Genomic DNA, 20,037 nt, shown 5'->3' with positions numbered 1-20,037 from the left:
TGCTATTTTCACAGATGATACAGACTTGTGCAGAATTATCAACACAGAGGATGATGGTGACATATTGCAGAAGGATCTGGATAGGATAGCTATATGGGCATGTAAACGGTAGATGAAATTCAATGTTGAAAAAGGTAAAGTTACGCATATTGGTCTTAGCAATGGTCTAGCACCATACAAAATAAACAGGATACAGATGGTGACATCAAACATAGGGAGGGACTTAGGAATATTAGCTGAAAACAAGTGAAATAATATAATTCCATGCCAACAAAATTGATCAGAGGGATGAAAGGTCTCCATTACCAGGAAGTTTAGATAAACTGGACTTATTTAGTCTGGAGGAAAGATGCCTTTAATTATCATGTATAAATACATCAGAGGGCAACATATAAGCTTAGCAGGTGAGCATTTGGTCCCTAGGCTTGTACAAATGACAAGGGGACATGATCTGCACATGGAGGAAAATGTTTTGCCATTTATTTAGGAAAAGATCCTTTAAAGTAAGAGTGATTAAAATGTGAAATATATTACTGCAGGAAGTCGTTATAGCAAGTTTTATATCTGCATTTAAAGGGGGCTCGGATGCTTCCCTTGCATTGAAGGACATTCCCGGTGGTGTTGATCCAGGGATTTTATCTGAGTGCCATCTGGAGTCAGGAAGGATTTTTTTTACCCTTTTACGGCTAATTGGTCGATACCTTGTAAGGATTTTTCGCCTTCCTCTGGATCAACTGATATATGTGAGGGTACAGGCTAGTGTTGTACTAATTTTTCTGGTTGAACTCGATAGACATATACCTTTTTTCAACCAAACTATGTAAATAGGTATGCCGCATAGGAGGGGGAGGTTTGTGGTGGAGAAGGAGTTGGAACAGTGCTGATCAAAGGCTAATAGATCCAACGGCTTTGGACACCATGGCTCTCTAGCAAGATGGTGGGGACACCCCAAAGCCAAAGACCAGCCAAAATGGGTGTGTGGGTTAAAAGGAGGGTGGAGTGTCTGCATATACAGAGATTAGTTGGGGGGATATAGTTTAACAGAGAAATCGTGACAATGGGCCTTTAGTTCCCCACTGTTCGGGGCTATAGCTGAGAAACTTACAGAAAGCGTATGTCGCATAGAAGCCGCTGGCTTGCACAGAGGAGTCACTATGAAAATACACCACAACAGAGTTGCTGGTAGATGTAAACGTCATTTTGGAAAGGGTTCCACATCTCCTCCTCTGTTTCTGGCCATCTTGAAAGAGGACATAATCATAGGAGCAGCCTGGAGACACTTCCAAGTTGAAAGGAGAAACATGAAGTGTAACCTGCAAGAACATAACAAGAGCTGTGAAGCAGGAGAGATTTCTTGTTCCTAGCAATGCAGGTTATTTCAGAGAACCTGTTGTGACTGAAGTATGGATATACTTGCAAATGTAGGTTGGTGCCGTACATAAGGGCAACAGATGGAAAAAGGCGAAGCTCATGGAGAGGACATTTGTGCTGCTGTTCATGGTGGAGGGAGTTAAAGGATACCCGAAGTGACATGTGACATGATGAGATAGACATGGGTATGCACAGTGCCTAGCACACAAATAACTATGCTTTGTTCCTTTTTTTTTCTTTCTCTGTCTGAAAGAGTTAAATATCAGGTATGCAAGTGGCTGACTCAGTCCTGACTCAGACAGGAAGTGACTACAGTGACTCTCACTGATAAGAAATTCCAACTATAAAACACTTTCCTAGCAGAAAATGGCTTCTGAGAGCAAGAAAGAGATAAAAAGGGGAATTTCTTATCAGTGAGGGTCACACTGTAGTCACTTCCTGTCAGGACTGAGTCAGCCACTTACATACTTGATATTTAACTCTTTCAGGCAGAGAAAGAAAAAAAGGAACACAGCATAGTTATTTGTGTCTATCTCATCATGCCACACGTCACTTCGGGTATCCTTTAATGCATATGCAGGGCCGATTCTAGACTTTTTGCTGCCTGAAGCAAACTTGTGAGGATGCCCCCCCCCCCCCCCCCCCTGAATTGGAATGATCGCTCAGCACGCGACAATTTGCACCGCATGTTATATCTGCGGTGAGCCCCCCACAAAGCACCCTCAGTATAGGTAGGTAGCCAGTTATAGATGCCCCCAGTGTTGGTAGCTAGGTACAGTTGCGCCCAGTATAGGTTAGCCAGGTACAGTTGCCCCGGTATAAGTTGGCCAGGCATTCTCTTCACTTCCTGTTTCAGCCTGGTGCTGCCCCCAGACTTCTGCCATCTGAGGAAGTCACCTCACTTGGCATCATGGGCGGACCGGGCCTGTGCATATGGAAGGGAGAATGAGGGGACCAATGCCCATGGAGCAGACCTTGTACATGGAGGGCTGCACATGGGAGAGGTTGGTTGCTGTACATGCATATCTCCCAACTTTCACAGTTTTGCCGTAACAGTACCGCTAGGAGGCTGTGTCATGGGGTACAGGGTAGATGTCCCGCCCCTCCCTCTCACTGGTTAAGCGGTGCCGAGTGCTGCGGCAGGCCCCCCTACCACCTATGACATCATGAGAGAGGTGCCGGCCTGAACCATGGAGACCGGACACTAAGCAGCAGACCTGTGGAAATGTGAGTGAGCAATCTGTTTGTTCCGCTCGCAACTCTGCAGAGCAGGAGGGGGCCAGAGCATCTATATCGCATGGGCAGCCATGGGAGGTAGGGGAGGCGGCCGGACCACCCAACACCTATACTGGATGGGCGAGGCAGGGAAGGACATCTGGCCATATACACTGGGGGAAGTGGGGTGTTTTCTGGCTGCACATTCTTTCCTGCGGGGGGAGGGGGGCAACTGGATAGCCAACTGTCCTTCCCCCACTTCCCCAAGCAAGCATGTGCAGCCAGATAAACCCCACACTTCCCCCATTATATGTGGCCAGATGTCTCCTTCCAAAGCGCATATGTATGTGACCACAAGATCCACTGGAGGGGGGTCCATCTGTCTACATGTACTACGCTCTGGGCTGGGGGGACACCTAGCTACATATACTAGACTTTGGGGGAGGGGTCATCTGGCTGCAACATATACTGGGCTTGGGTGGGGACAACTGGCACCCCCTCATATATAGGGGAGGACTTTTCTTTAAAGAGGAACTGTCGCGAAAATCTTAAAATTTAAAACACATACAAATAAGAAATACATTTCTCCCAGAGTAATATGAGCCATAAATTACTTTTCTCCTATGTTGCTGTCACTTACAGTAGTTTGTAGAAATCTGACATTACTGACAGGTTTTCGGTTGGTCTATCTCTCCATAAGGGATTCTCAGCATGGCCTTTATTCTTTATAAAGACATTCCCTGAAAATGATTAATACAAAGATGCTGGCCAGCCTCCCTGCTCGCTGCACACTTTTTTGGCAGTTGGACTTAGCAACTGCCATTCACTAAGTGCTTTTAAAAATAAAGAAATCCCTGAGAACCCCCCCTATGAGAAGATGGCCTAGTCCAAGATCTGTCGGTTATGACAGATCTCTACTTCTTATTGTAAGTGACAGCAACATAGGAGAAAAGTAATGTATGGCTCATTTTACTCTGGGAGAAATGTACTTCTTATTTGTATGTGTTTTAAATGTTAAGATTTTCATGACAGTTCCACTTGAGGACCACAGTGGTAAACCCCCATAAAGACCAGGCTATTTTCAAAATTGTCCACTGCAGCTTTAAGGCCAAGCTGCAGGGACGCACAACACAGCACACAAGTGATTCCCCCCCCCCTTTCCCCCCACCAACAGAGCTCTCTGTTGGTGGGGTCTGATCGCCCCCCAGTGTTTATTTTTTTTTTTTATAAATATTTATGTGTTTTTTTATTTTTATTAGTTTATTTATTTAAAACCCTCCCTCCTCCCAGCCAGCCAATCATAGCGATCGGCTCTCATAGGCTTCACCCTATGAGAGCCGATCGCTCTCTTGTCCCCCAGGGGGACAGCCGTGTCACACGGCTGTCCCCAGTACAGCACTGTTGCTGATCGCATCGCTGTACATGAAAATAGACGGCGATCACCCCATCTAACAGACTCCCGAGCGAAGAGGGGGCGGAGCTCCGCCCCCCGAGAAGGAGATGTGCGCGATTTCCTTCAATAGCCAGCTCCAGGACCTGACGCCAATTAGCGTTAGGCTTTCCTGGGGCTGCCGCCGGGGCCACGCCCATTGGCGTGGAGCGGTCTTAGAGTAGTTAAGTAGAGGGGGCACCCCACTAGTAGCTTCATGTACATATGGCTCTGCCCACATTGTTTAATGATTACGTCCACGTAGTGTCCCTTTTCCTGCTTTCAAAAGTTGAGAGGTATGTACATGGATGAGGGGGGATGCCACTGATGGAAGGTGGGGGAAGGGAGTGGGGCAACAATCAAACTGGGGAAAATTATAAGGGCCCTTTCATGCTTAATGCTGTCTGTCGTGTCACTTAAAGTGGACCCAAATTAAAAATACAAGATTTCAGAAATAAAATCTATTTTCTAAATTATAATAATAAATAGCAGCCTTTTTTCAGCTGCATGATGACAAATATAAAATATTTTACATTTATTGGAGGAACCCCTCCCTTCCTTTCAAATTGCCGGCATTTTGGTGGAGTAGATGGTGTCCAGCAATGGAGGAATTGCTAATGGCTGCCACCAGTATAACCCTAGCTATGAAAAGAGAAGGGTGAAAAGCATGCACTGAAATGATCATAGGTTTGAAGTAGTGTTTATTTATCCTTGTTAGTGTCAGAGTGGTGCAACTAAATATTTTTAATTAAAAAAATGTTTGGTTTGGGTCCGCTTTAAAAACGTTGCAACCTGTGGCAGGAGCAGCTATAGTCCTACAGGGCTCTCACAATGAACACCATGTGGCAGATTGTGATGTAATGACACAAGAGTACCTGTGCATCGTGCACATGTAGCCCAGAAGTGAGGCATACTTTCATTTGAAGGTATGCCTCACAGCATGGTGGCACCACATTATATAACAATCGCACCGCAACAGAGTAGATCAAGTGTGAAAGGGGCCTAAAAACCCCTCTACATGGTTTTACTCAAAATTATAAATGGCCAGTGAGATGACCAGTGTTAATGTTACCCTCTTGCATGCAAATTTAATACAAATTGTATGCAGCTAAAAAGGGGCCAAAGTCAGCAGGAAGTGAATCTTATTGGTCTAATCCCAAGTAGCATTATAGCGGACCTGAACTCGGAACTTCCTTTCTGCTCTAAAAACAGGGGCATAAGCAGAGGGTGAAGCCTGGAAGGGGCCCGCCCACAGCCGTTTAAAGGGGCAGGGGGGGGGAGTTGAAGCGCAGGAAGGGGGCAGTGGGCACACAGTGGCGGTACAGTGGCGGTACAGTGACTGAGCTCTGCCTGCCTCCGTCTGCTATGTCTCCAATGCAACTGAGTTCACTTCCTGTCAGCGGCATTGAAGACATACAAGACGGAGACACATAGAGCTCTGTCACCGCCTGGAACCAGGAAGAGGTGAGTTCCCCACCCACTGCTAACATTTCTGGAGCGGGGAGCCAGGAGCGCTGGCCTGAGATGAGGGAGGGGGGAGTCAGGCTTCCCTCCCCACCTCTGTGTGCCCACTGCTCTACTCTTCAGGCTACCTACTGGGGGCACCTATATAGACTTGACTAACCTAAGCTGGGTGCACCTATAGCTGGCCAAGCTTTACTGGCAGCAGCTATGCCTGGCTAACCTGTACTGGAGCACCGATACCTGACTAACCTATACTGGGGATGGGGACACCTGTAGATGGCTAACCTATACTGGGGCACCTATGTCTGGCTAAACTATACTGGAGCACCTACAACTGACTAAGGGGGGTATGGAGGAGAGGGGGGTCCCATCCAAAGTTATGCCGGGTAGGGGGGGGGGGGGGGATGCAGTGATTTCTAGCTACGCCACTGTCTAAAAGATAAGCAGCCACATAATAACATTTCAAGAAAAAACATTTTTGTTACAGCTGCACAGTGGCGTAGTGGTTAGCTCTCCCGCCTTGCAGCGCTGGGTCCCTGGTTCGAATCCCAGCCAGGGCACTATCTGCAAAGAGTTTGTATGTTCTCTCCGTGTCTGCGTGGGTTTCCTCCGGGCACTCCGGTTTCCTCCTACATTCCAAAAACCTACAGATAAGTTAATTGGCTCCCCCTAAAAAACTGGCCCTAGACTACAGTACTTACACTACATAATATAGACATATGGCAATGGTAGGGATTAGATTGTGAGCTCCTTTGAGGGACAGTTAGCGACAAGACAATATATATACATATACATATACATATACACATACATACATACATACACTGTACAGCGCTGCGTAATATGTCGGCGCTATATAAATGCTAAATAATAATAATAATAATAATAGAAATCCTGCAATAAATCTGCAGTGTGTCTACTTCCTGCTTTCATGGAAGCAGACATAGTGTTAACATCCTGTGTTTACAAATTAGCTGCTTTGCTGAGGCAGCCAGCCGACACAGCTAAGAGATCAAATTACAGTTATGATTAATCACAGATGAGGGATAATTAGACAGGCTAAACTCTCTAAATACATACATGGTGCATTTCTCTATGTTTTCCTTCTGTCCTGTGCAAGAGTTCAGGTCCTCTTTAAATTTGCAAGCAAATTAGCATCTCATTCCCCATCTCTATTCAAAATGTGTCAATACGTTCATACCGGCAAAGCATGACTGGATCTTATATGCCCATCATATCTACCTTGTGCCCAGGAGGTGCAGACAGGACCCACACACAGTCCATGGAATTGGGGTACGGTGAAGGAAATTTAGGGGTTGAGAAGTTTCCTGTCGTGGTGTTGTAGGATCCCCCACACTTTACTGCAATAGAGAAAATATAATCAGACAGTCCTGCTGCTATTGAAGACTAATCCAACTCAGCAACTGGGGGGGGAGGAATGGAAAGGACATCCTAATATGGTCCTAATATGGCCCTTCTGTGGCAGACGCTGCCAATGCTGTATGCATACCGCAAGATATTCTAAGATAAGAGGGGAACCTTTAATACATGCCCCCTCCACACCTATAATCCCGCCCCAGCCCCTACAATCCCTACAATGGATTCATATGCAAGATAAGTAATTTTATAATTCAAACCACACTGGTCCTATTTATCATCACTGATGTTTTCCTTCATGTAAACATTTGAAATGTAGACATGTATCAATTTAAAGCATTGGAATAAAGTTTAAGGTCACTTAAAGTAAAAAAATCAAGCAGATACTTACCTAAGGAGAGGAAAGGCTCTGAGTCCTATAGAGGCTTCCTGCTCCTCTCCCGGTTTCCACATTCCAGTGCTGGATCCCCCAGTAGCAGTATTCCACCAATTGGTCAAACGCTGCTTTCTGCCACCGAAGTAGGCTTTGGAAGTCTTGGGGAGCCCGAGCGCTCCTGAATATAGGCAGCTCCATACTGCGCCTGCATTAGCTCGCTCTCTCACACGCTCACGCAGGCACGGTATGGAGCCGCCTGAAGACTTCCCAAGCCTCCCATGTCAGGGGATTTAAACAGGGAGCCAGCGCTTAAATGAGGTGACTGGGAGAGGAACTATAGGACCCAGAGCCTTCCCTCTCCTTAGGTAAGTATCTGGTTGATTTTTTGTTGTTGATTCCTATTAGCTTTAAATTCATTTCTCACTAAAACAAATTACACATATTTACACAGATCTGCACATCAGTCCTGAAAGAGGGACAATGGCAAAAATCTTCAGTCTATCCGTGAGCAAGGATTAATAAAAGTACATTGACTTCATCTTCATTTGTTATGTTGAGCAGCTATTATTCATTCTTAAGCCCTAATCAACAGCCTCTTTAACGCCTCTTCACTTTCAGCCAACAGGGATGTGTTATCTGCATATTTTAAGTTATTAATATTTCTCCCGGCAACTTTAATTCCAGCATCAGACTAATCAAAACTAGCATTACGTGTGTTCAGCATATAAATGAAATAAGACAGATGACAATATACAGCCTTGCTGCTCTCCTTCCCAAATCCAGAATCAGACAAGTTGTTCTAATTGTTGTTCCTTAAAGAGACTCTGTAATATTAAAAAGATCCCCTGGGGGGTACTCACCTCGGGTGGGGGAAGCCTCCGGATCCTAATGAGGCTTCCCACGCCGTCCTCTGTCCCACGGGGGTCTCGCTGCAGCCCTCCAAACAGCCGGCGACTGTGCCGACTGTCAGTTCAATATTTACCTTTGCTGGCTCCAGCGGGTGCGCTGTGGCGGCTTTCCGTTCCGAACTACACGGAAATACCCGATCTCATTCGGGTCCGCTCTACTGCGCAGGCGCCGGAAACTTGCGCCTGCGACAGCCATCAGAGCGCCTGCGCAGGAGCCAGGAAGGTAAATATTGACGTCACCGCTGCACGGACTCCACGGAGGGCTGCAGCGAGACCCCTGACGAATGGAGGACGGCGTGGGAAGCCTCATTAGGATCCGGAGGCTTCCCCCACCCGAGGTGAGTACCCCCCAGGGGATCTTTTCATGTTACAGATCCTCTTTAAAGGACAACTGAAGCAAGAGTGATATGTAGACTGCCATATTTATTTCCTTTTAAGCAATACCAGTTGCCTGGCAGCCCTGCTGATCCTGAGCCATACACCCTGAACCTGAACAAGCATGCAGCAGATCACATGTTACTGATATTATTGTCAGATCTGACAAGATTAGCTGCATCCTTGTTTCTGGTGTTATTCAGACGTTTCAGCAGCCAAACAGATCAGCAGGGCAGCCAAGCAACTGGTATTCTTTAAAAGGAAATAAAAATAGGGACTAACGCAGTACGAAACTATGTCCAGCAGGGGGTGCTGCTGCCCTAACTGGACGTAGATTCAACTTCCTCTTTAAAGGGACTCCCAGCTCAAAAAAAAAAAAAGAAAATGGTACTCACCTTGGGCTTTCTGCAGCCCAGTGTAGGTCGGGAGGTCCCACGAAGGCGTCCTGGCTCTTCTCCCAGAGATGGCTGCCCAGCAGCTTCCGGGCGGCTCCAGATGACACTGGCCCGAGTGTCGGGCTCTCTCTCCTGCATACGTCACGGCTGACTTCATCATGCCGGCCGGCCTGACAGTGCTGTCACGCTGGCGTGATGACGCAAGGTGGTCGGCGTGATGAAGTCAGCCGTGACGTATGCGGAAAAGAGAGCCCGACACTCGGGCCAGTGTCGTCTGGAGCCGCCCGGAAGCCGCCGGGCAGCCATCTCTGGGAGAAGAGCCAGGACGCCGTCGTGGGACCTCCAGACCTACACTAGGCTGCAGAAAGCCCCAGGTGAGTACCATTTTCATTTTTTTTTCGAGCTTGGAGTCCCTTTAACGAAGCGTCCCACCACGATCGTGCGCACCCGAGAGGTGAGATTAAGCTGTCACATGGCAGCTGACATCTCCCCTCAGTGATCAGAAGCCATAACGATTGGCTCCTGATCACGTGATCACTACAATCGCCGGCGGATCGTAGTGATCACTATTACAGCAGCGGCGGTAGGAGGGGAAGAAGAGGATCCACTCACCTTTCTGATATTTCCCCGACGATCTTCACTCCCCTCCGCTCTGGCCAGCATCCCTGCTCTCACTGACTCTAATGTCGAGTCCTGGCTTGATGACATCATCAAGCTGCGACCCGGAACTAAGTGTCATTGTGAGCAGGGATGCTGGCCAGAGCGGAGGGGCTAGAGCTGCTCATCGCAGGACACAGGGAGGTGAGTAAAGGCTGTACTGGGGACACAAATGCATAGCTATCTAAACTGGGGATCCGGCTGCCTGACCCCCCAAGCGCACCCCTCCTACCCCCCACGCAGGTAAAATGCCCTGGTCCTTAAAGGGAACCTAAACTGAGAAGGATATGGATTTTTCCTTTTAAAATAATACCAGTTGCCTGGCTCTCCTTCTGATCCTGTGTCTCTAATACTTTTAGCCACAGCCCCTGAACAAGCATGCAGATCAGGTGCTACTGTGCTCTGACTGAAGTCAGACTGGATTAGCTGCATGCTTGATTCAGGTGTGTGATTCAGCCACTACTACAGCCAAAGAGATTAGCAGGACTGCCAGGCAACTGGTATTGTTTAAAAGGAAACCTACATATCCCTCTCAGTTAAGGTTCCCTTTAAGGGAGGTTAGGCTGCCGGTCCCAAAAAGGTTAAAAGGAAATAAATATGGCAGCCTCCATATTCTTGTTACTACAGTTGTCCTTTAAGAACAAACACAAACAGCATTAGAAACAGCTACAGTACATCTCTAGGAACTGTGGAATATGCTAATATCTTCTATTGGTTACACCCTCTGGAAAACCCACTCTTTTCCTTCCTCCACCTCTCTAATGCATTGAGGCTTGTTCCCATCTATTATAACCTAAATAAGCAGTCAGAATGGCACTGTCAACACACACCTATTCAGACAAGCATATAATTTGTTGTAGGTAGCATTGGAGGCTCACTGCCACATCCACTATTGAGCCAGGTGAAAAGGGCGCCTTGTGGCCGACGACATTGGGCCACCGCCATAGGCCGTAATGTGAACTATATCGGCGCTCAGTGACGGAACTCAAATTACGATAAAAACAGCGGAATCCGGCCTCCAGCTGGAAGCCGAATTGTATCTTATCTGCACTGTACAGCTCCTTAGAGGGGGAGTAGTAATTAACACCGCCAGGAAATTTGCCACACAGGGTGAGCCATTTTTCAGCTTCACCCTGCACCCAAATTTCCCGGCGCCCTTTATATATGTACGCTCCACTAGCTCCTGTGTCTCCCTCCCTAATGTCTCCACCCAATTACCCTTTAGATTGTGAGCTCCCAAGGGCAGACCTCCTCCTAGTGTTTCTTATCCTGCTGTATTTTATCATATGAACTTGTACCAGTTTGGTGACGCATTAAACCACACATCAACCATGTATGTTTGCATTTGTACTGTATTTCGGCCTGATTTTACAGCGTTTTAGACGTCACATGTATCTATGCTCCCCACTATTTGTTTTTTACTATGTACGGCACTACAAAAAATGTTGGCGATATAGAAATAAAATAATATTAACTATTGTGGTTTCCACTTTGAGTTATGTTGTAGTGTAATGTCTTCTGCTCCTTCCCTATCCCCTCTCCATATAACAGAATGGGCTGCTCAGGCTTTCTCCCTGCGGTATGTCAGTAAACATTCACCCAAACTGATCACAAAAAATTTCAGGTGACCAGTGGCGTAGCTAAGGGGCTGTGGGCCCCGATGCAAGTTTTACATTAGGGCCCCCCAAACACTCTATACATAACAATTGATATGGTGCACCAAAACCTGCCAACAGCAAATACAGTGTCAGGTGCAAGAAGGGGATAGGGAACAGTTTGTTAATGATTACTACCATTCAAAGCATCTATAGAATTCATTATTATGAGCACAGGACCAATAGAGAGCTAATACTGTAGTTGAGGGAGGGCCCTCTGGGGCCCCTCTGGCCCAAGGTCCTCGATGCGGTTGCAACCTCTGCAACCCCTATTGCTACGCACCTGCAGGTGACACTCATCCAGCACCTGCTGCTCTTATACATCCAGTATATTGCTGTTTGTACTCACTAGAAGTGTACGTGGCCTTGAAGCTGACTGCAACCCCTGTACCGATAGATTCCACTCTCACAAGCTTGCCAGAGGCCAATCGCCCAGGTGGACGCACTTTTCCACAGGTCTTGGGGAGGAGCACTGGGGCATCTCTGCCCAATCCATCATACACCGTGACAGAGGCCTTGTTACAGGATGGAGAAGACTGAAGACTGAACAGCTCGAATTGTAGAAAAACCTGAAAAAGAGTATAACCTGTTATGGGGTGCCGGTCCATTATATAGGGTGAGTGAACTCACTGTTGTCATCTGTTTCAAAATGTTTATTGAATTTGTTCACATTATAAGGGGGAACAATCAAGTTTGGTGGCAAATCAATATATAACAGAGGAATAACACATGAACCAAGACACCTTGGAGGGGGAATAGTAATTAACACCGCCAGGTTTAATCACCATTGTGCAGTACTGTCACGCAGGCCGGCGTGACAGTACTGCGCAATGGCGGTTAAACCTCGTCACCGATAAAGAAGTGGGAGCCCAACATCTGGGTGTCGCAGGGCGGTATGCGGCGGAGGGAATGGGAGAGGAGCCAGGAGGACCCCGGGGGACCTCCCGACCTACGGTGGACTGGAGAAAGCCCCAGGTAAGTACCAATTTCGTTTATTTTTACTGCTCGGGTCCCTTTAACCACTTCAGCCTGCAGGTTGTTTTCACCTTAACGACGAAAGCAATTTTCACCTGTCAGCGCTCCTCCCATTCATTCGGTAATAACTTTATCCTACTACTTATCCCACCACAAATTAGGACTTTTGGGGATGATACTTGTTTTGAGTAATTATTTCTATTTTCTATGCACTTGGGAAATACAGGGAGAAAATGAAAAAAACACACACATTGTTTCAATTCCATCCCCTATAGTTTTACAATAAACTTTGCTACTATAGATAAAACCCACACATTTTATTTGCCCATTTTTCCCGGCTATAACATTTAAATTACTATATGTTCCTACTACAATGTATGGCAACAATATATTATTTAGAAACAAAAATGTATTTTTTCATGTTTGTATCCTATCCTTGCCTTGCGAAAGTCCTTGCGAAAATAACAGTAATATACCCTCATGACATACATATTAAAAAAGCTCTAAACTATAAGGTAACTATGTATGTATTTTTAACTAGTGTTTATGTTTGGTAATTGGAAAGGGGGGGGGGGGATTAAGGTTAATATGGTTTTAACAAATATTACATTTATTTTTCTTTCTGTTTTTTTTTTTATTACTTTAATTTTACTTTTTGGCCATGTGTACGAAATTACAAATTGTGAAAACGGTAAATTTCAGTTTTAAAAGTGAAACTTATAATTACGTTTGTTAAAAAAACGATAATATATGTTTAATCGTTATAATTGTATATTATTGTGAAGAACCGTCATTTATTGTTTCTTCATATTATAAAATCTGAAAATATTGTTTATAACGATGAAAAAAATATATATAAGTGTGTTCGTAATAACTGTTGTAAAACATTAGTAAATATTACTAACAGGTTACTACAACTAAACCTAACCCTACTCTTTCACAGAACTCTCTCTGTACCTATCCCTAACCCTTATGCTGGATACACACCATGCGTTTCCGCGTTCGTTGCGTCCGTCGATACGCATCGATTCGATTATTTCCGACATGTCCGATTCACGTTTCGATGGATTGTTAGGTCGATTTCCCATACTTTACATGACAATCGACCTAAAAATCATCGAAATGCTTTTGGAAATAATCGAATCGACGCGTATCGACGGACGCATTCGACACGGAAACGCATGGTGTGTATTCAGCATTAGACCCCCCTGGTGGTGCCTAACCCTAAGACCCCCCTGGTGGTGCCTAAACCTAAGACCCCCCTGGTGGTGCCTAACCCTAAGACCCCCCCTGGTGGTGCCTAATAGAGTTGGGCCGAACGGTTCGCCGGCGAACGGGGTTCGCGCGAACTTAGGTGGTTCGCGTGCGGGTACCGCACGCGAACCTTTTGCGGAAGAAGTTCGGTTCGCCCCATAATGCACCTGAGGGTCAACTTTGACCCTCTACATCACAGTCAGCAGGCCCAGTGTAGCCAATTAGGCTACACTAGCCCCTGGAGCCCCACCCCCCCTTATATAAGGCAGGCAGCGGCGGCCATTACGGCCACTCGTGTGCCTGCATTAGTCAGAGTAGGGCGAGCTGCTGCAGACTGTCTCTCAGGGAAAGATTAGTTAGGCTTAACTTCTTCCTGGCTGCATACCTGTTCTGTTCAGTGAGCCCTCAGCCCACTGCATACCTGTACTGTGATCCTGCCACTGCATAGCTGTTCAGTGATCCTGCCACAGCATACCTGTTCTGTTCAGTGAGCCCTCAGCCCACTGCATACCTGTACTGTGATCCTGCCACTGCATAGCTGTTCAGTGATCCTGCCACAGCATACCTGTTCTGTTCAGTGAGCCCTCAGCCCACTGCATACCTGTACTGTGATCCTGCCACTGCATACCTGTTCAGTGATCCTGCCACAGCATACCTGTTCTGTTCAGTGAGCCCTCAGCCCACTGCATACCTGTACTGTGATACTGCCACTGCATAGCTGTTCAGTGATCCTGCCACAGCATACCTGTTCTGTTCAGTGAGCCCCCAGCCCACTGCATACCTGTACTGTGATCCTGCCACTGCATACCTGTTCAGTGATCCTGCCACAGCATACCTGTTCTGTTCAGTGAGCCCTCAGCCCACTGCATACCTGTACTGTGATACTGCCACTGCATACCTGTACTGTGATCCTGCCACTGCATAGCTGTTCAGTGATCCTGCCACAGCATACCTGTTCTGTTCAGTGAGCCCTCAGCCCACTGCATACCTGTACTGTGATCCTGCCACTGCATACCTGTTCAGTGATCCTGCCACAGCATACCTGTTCTGTTCAGTGAGCCCTCAGCCCACTGCATACCTGTACTGTGATCCTGCCACTGCATAGCTGTTCAGTGATCCTGCCACAGCATACCTGTTCTGTTCAGTGAGCCCCCAGCCCACTGCATACCTGTACTGTGATCCTGCCACTGCATACCTGTTCAGTGATCCTGCCACAGCATACCTGTTCTGTTCAGTGAGCCCTCAGCCCACTGCATACCTGTACTGTGATCCTGCCACTGCATACCTGTTCAGTGATCCTGCCACAGCATACCTGTTCTGTTCAGTGAGCCCTCAGCCCACTGCATACCTGTACTGTGATCCTGCCACTGCATAGCTGTTCAGTGATCCTGCCACAGCATACCTGTTCTGTTCAGTGAGCCCTCAGCCCACTGCATACCTGTACTGTGATCCTGCCACTGCATACCTGTTCAGTGATCCTGCCACAGCATACCTGTTCTGTTCAGTGAGCCCTCAGCCCACTGCATACCTGTACTGTGATACTGCCACTGCATACCTGTTCAGTGATCCTGCCACAGCATACCTGTTCTGTTCAGTGAGCCCTCAGCCCACTGCATACCTGTACTGTGATCCTGCCACTGCATAGCTGTTCAGTGATCCTGCCACAGCATACCTGTTCTGTTCAGTGAGCCCTCAGCCCACTGCATACCTGTACTGTGATCCTGCCACTGCATACCTGTTCAGTGATCCTGCCACAGCATACCTGTTCTGTTCAGTGAGCCCTCAGCCCACTGCATACCTGTACTGTGATCCTGCCACTGCATAGCTGTTCAGTGATCCTGCCACAGCATACCTGTTCTGTTCAGTGAGCCCCCAGCCCACTGCATACCTGTACTGTGATCCTGCCACTGCATACCTGTTCAGTGATCCTGCCACAGCATACCTGTTCTGTTCAGTGAGCCCTCAGCCCACTGCATACCTGTACTGTGATACTGCCACTGCATACCTGTACTGTGATCCTGCCACTGCATAGCTGTTCAGTGATCCTGCCACAGCATACCTGTTCTGTTCAGTGAGCCCTCAGCCCACTGCATACCTGTACTGTGATCCTGCCACTGCATACCTGTTCAGTGATCCTGCCACAGCATACCTGTTCTGTTCAGTGAGCCCTCAGCCCACTGCATACCTGTACTGTGATCCTGCCACTGCATAGCTGTTCAGTGATCCTGCCACAGCATACCTGTTCTGTTCAGTGAGCCCCCAGCCCACTGCATACCTGTACTGTGATCCTGCCACTGCATACCTGTTCAGTGATCCTGCCACAGCATACCTGTTCTGTTCAGTGAGCCCTCAGCCCACTGCATACCTGTACTGTGATCCTGCCACTGCATACCTGTTCAGTGATCCTGCCACAGCATACCTGTTCTGTTCAGTGAGCCCTCAGCCCACTGCATACCTGTACTGTGATCCTGCCACTGCATAGCTGTTCAGTGATCCTGCCACAGCATACCTGTTCTGTTCAGTGAGCCCTCAGCCCACTGCATACCTGTACTGTGATCCTGCCACTGCATACCTGTTCAGTGATCCTGCCACTGTATACCTGTTCTGTGAACCCGCCACTGTATACCTGTTCTGTTCAGTGGACCCGCCACTGTATACCTGTTCTGTGAACCCGCCACTGTATACCTGTTCTGTTCAGTGGACCCGCCACTGTATACCTGTTCTGTGAACCCGCCACTGTATACCTGTTCTGTTCAGTGGACCCGCCACTGTATACCTGTTCTGTGAACCCGCCACTGTATACCTGTTCTGTTCAGTGGACCTGCCACTGTATACCTGTTTAGTGAACACGCCACTGCATACCTGTTGTGTTCAGTGAACCTGCCACTGCATACCTGTTCTGTGAACCCGCCACTGTATACCTGTTCTGTTCAGTGGACCCGCCACTGTATACCTGTTCTGTGAACCCGCCACTGTATACCTGTTCTGTTCAGTGGACCTGCCACTGTATACCTGTTTAGTGAACACGCCACTGCATACCTGTTGTGTTCAGTGAACCTGCCACTGCATACCTGTTCTGTGAACCCGCCACTGTATACCTGTTCTGTTCAGTGGACCCGCCACTGTATACCTGTTCTGTTCAGTGGACCTGCCACTGTATACCTGTTCTGTTCAGTGGACCTGCCACTGTATACCTGTTTAGTGAACACGCCACTGCATACCTGTTGTGTTCAGTGAACCCGCCACTGTATACCTGTACTGTTCAGTGAACCCACCGCATCAGTGCGCATACCTGTGCAGTTAAGTGAACCCACCTACCTACGTGAGTGCACGCAGTGTGATATACCACTCCGTGCATACCCGATATGGACAAAACAGGTAGAGGAAGAGGAAGAGGTAGTGGCAGAGGCAGAGGAAGGCCACCCGGCAGGTCTGCGCGAGGTCGTGTAAATGTAATTTCGTGTGGACCTGGCCCACAGTACAGTGCTCGGAAGAAGGCACGTCCCATCACCTCCCAAGATTGTCAGGACGTGGTTGAGTATTTAGCGACACAGAACACCTCATCTTGCTCAGCCACCAGCGCTACTACTAGCACCACTTCCGCTGCATTTGACACTTCGCAAGAATTATTTAGTGGTGGTGAAATCACTGATGCACAGCCATTGTTACAGCCAGATGAATTTTCACCAGCTCATATGTCTGCGTTACGCGACAACACTATGGATGTAACGTGTAAGGAGGATGAAGGACCTACACATTTGGATTTTTCTGAGGCAAGCGAAGCTGGGCAGGATGATTACGATGATGACGATGATAGGGATCCTCTGTATGTTCCCAATAGAGGAGATGAAGAGGGGGACAGTTCAGAGGGGGAGTCAGAGAGTAGTAGGAGGATAGAAGTTGCTGAAAGAAGCTGGGGCAGCTCTTCGTCAGAAACAGCTGGTGGCAGAGTCCGGCACCATGTATCGCCAGATTCGCCACCTATGTACAGCCAGCCAACTTGCCCTTCAGCATCAGCTGCTGAGGTGCCCACATCCCAGGGTGGCTCAGCGGTGTGGAAATTTTTTAATGTGTGTGCCTCAGATCGGACCAAAGCCATCTGTTCGCTCTGCCAACAAAAATTGAGCCGTGGAAAGGCCAACACTCACGTAGGGACAAGTGCCTTACGAAGGCACCTGCAGAAAAGGCACAAACAGCAATGGGATGGCCACCTGAGCAAAAGCAGCAGCAGCACACAAAAGCAAAGTCACCCTCCTTCTCCTCTTCCTCCTTCAGGTGCATCATCTGCTTATGCCGCTCTCTCCCTTGCACCTTCACAGGCACCCTCCTCCACTCCGCCTCTGCCCTTGAGCGGTTCCTGCTCCTCTGCCCACAGCAGCAGTCAGGTGTCCGTGAAGGAAATGTTTGAGCGGAAGAAGCCACTTTTGGCCAGTCACCCCCTTGCCCGGCGTCTGACAGCTGGCGTGGCGGAACTGTTAGCTCGCCAGCTGTTACCATACCGGCTGGTGGACTCTGAGGCCTTCCGTAAATTTGTGGCCATCGGAACACCGCAGTGGAAGATGCCAGGCCGCACTTATTTTTCCAGAAAGGCCATACCCCAACTGCACCGTGAAGTTGAGAGGCAAGTGGTGTCATCTCTTGCGAAGAGCGTTGGGTCAAGGGTACACCTGACCACGGATGCCTGGTCTGCCAAGCACGGGCAGGGCCGCTACATTACCTACACAGCCCATTGGGTGAACCTGGTGGTGAACGATGGCAAGCAGAAAGCGGCGGACCAAATTGTGACACCTCCACGGCTTGCAGGCAGGCCTCCTGCCACCTCCTCTCCTCCTGCTACATGCTCTTCGCTGTCCTCCTCCTCCTCCTTGGCTGAGTGGCAGTTCTCCTCTCCAGCTACACAGCCCCAGCTCCGCAGGGCCTATGCTGCATGCCAGGTACGACGGTGTCACGCCATCTTAGACATGGCTTGTCTCAAAGCGGAGAGTCACACTGGAGCAGCTCTCCTGGCTGCTCTTAAGAAACAGGTGGATGAGTGGCTGACCCCGCACCACCTGGAGATAGGCAACGTGGTGTGCGACAACGGCAGCAATCTGCTTGCCGCTTTGCATATGGGGAAGCTGACACACATACCCTGCATGGCACATGTCATGAATCTGGTGGTTCAAAGATTTGTGGCAAAGTACCCTGGCTTAGCGGATGTCCTGAAGCAGGCCAGGAAGTTCTGTGGGCATTTGAGGCGCTCTTACACAGCCATGGCACGATTTGCAGAAATTCAGCGTAAAAACAACATGCCGGTGAGACGCCTCATTTGCGATAGCCCCACTCGCTGGAACTCGACCCTCCTCATGTTCTCCCGCCTGCTAGAACAGAAGAAAGCCGTCACCCAGTACCTCTACAACTGGAGTAGAACGAAACAGTCTGGGAAGATGGGGATGTTCTGGCCCGACAACTGGACAATGATGAAAAATGCATGCAGGCTCATGCGGCCGTTTGAGGAGGTGACCAACCTGGTGAGCCGCAGTGAGGGCACCATCAGCGACTTAATTCCCTACGCGTACTTCTTGGAGCGTGCTGTGCGTAGAGTGGCGGATGAAGCTGCGAATGAGCGTGACCAGGAACCGTTACGGCAGGAACAGGCATGGGACCAATTTTCATCAGACCCAGCTGTTTCCTCAACACCTGCGGCAGCACAGAGGGGGGAGGAGGAGGAAGAAGAGAGGTCATGTGCAGAAGATGAGTCAGACTCAGAGGATGATGAGCAAGGTGTTTCTTTGGGGGAGGAGGAGGAGGGGACAGCGGCAGGAGAACAACCGCAGCAGGCGTCGCAGGGGGCTTGTGCTGCGCAACCTTCCCGTGGTATTGTTCGCGGCTGGGGGGAGGAGGTTGACTTACCTGACGTCACTGAGGAAGAGCAAGAGGAGATGGAGGGTACTGGATCCGACTTTGTGCAGATGTCGTCTTTTATGCTGTCCTGCCTGTTGAGGGACCCCCGTATAAAAAACCTCAAGGGGAATGAGCTGTACTGGGTGGCCACACTACTAGACCCTCGGTACAGGCACAAAGTGGCGGACCTGTTACCAACTCACCGGAAGGTGGAAAGGATGCAGCACATGCAGAACCAGCTGTCAACTATGCTTTACAATGCCTTTAAGGGTGATGTGACGGCACAACGCCAGCAAGGTACCACTGCCACTAATCCTCCTCCCGTGTCCACGCAGTCAAAGACAGGACGCTCCAGCGATCTCATGGTGATGTCGGACATGCGGACGTTCTTTAGTCCAACGCCTCGCCGTAGCCCTTCCGGATCCACCCTCCACCAACGCCTGGAACGGCAGGTAGCCGACTACCTGGCCTTAAGTGTGGATGTAGACACTGCTGTGAACAGCGATGAGGAACCCTTGAACTACTGGGTGCGCAGGCTTGACCTGTGGCCAGAGCTGTCCCAATTTGCCATCCAACTTCTCTCCTGCCCTGCCGCAAGCGTCCTCTCAGAAAGGACCTTCAGCGCAGCTGGAGGCATTGTCACAGAGAAGAGAAGTCGCCTAAGTCACAAAAGTGTTAAGTACCTCACCTTTATAAAAATGAA

At 48.6% G+C, this 20,037-nt stretch overlaps 1 protein-coding gene across 4 annotated transcripts in view; it reads right to left on the bottom strand.

Moving 5' to 3' along the window:
• LOC137538690 (hatching enzyme 1.2-like) overlaps nucleotides 1-20,037 on the bottom strand; it is a 70,745-nt gene that overhangs the window by 7,618 nt on the left and 43,090 nt on the right. For 3 of the 4 annotated variants that reach the window (XM_068260985.1, XM_068260983.1, XM_068260984.1), the window contains 3 exons: nucleotides 11,572-11,791; nucleotides 6,722-6,840; nucleotides 1,106-1,313 (listed from right to left, as the gene is read on the bottom strand). In XM_068260985.1, coding sequence (XP_068117086.1) covers nucleotides 1,106-1,313; nucleotides 6,722-6,840; nucleotides 11,572-11,791 — 547 coding nt within the window. The remainder of the gene's footprint in view (nucleotides 1-1,105; nucleotides 1,314-6,721; nucleotides 6,841-11,571; nucleotides 11,792-20,037) is intronic. The other variant, XM_068260986.1, reaches the window with a different exon arrangement.

Source organism: Hyperolius riggenbachi, chromosome 11 (assembly GCF_040937935.1).
Source record: "Hyperolius riggenbachi isolate aHypRig1 chromosome 11, aHypRig1.pri, whole genome shotgun sequence".
In the NCBI taxonomy this organism is placed as follows: Eukaryota; Metazoa; Chordata; class Amphibia; order Anura; family Hyperoliidae; genus Hyperolius; species Hyperolius riggenbachi.
This window is presented reverse-complemented; position numbering and strand designations above follow the sequence as displayed.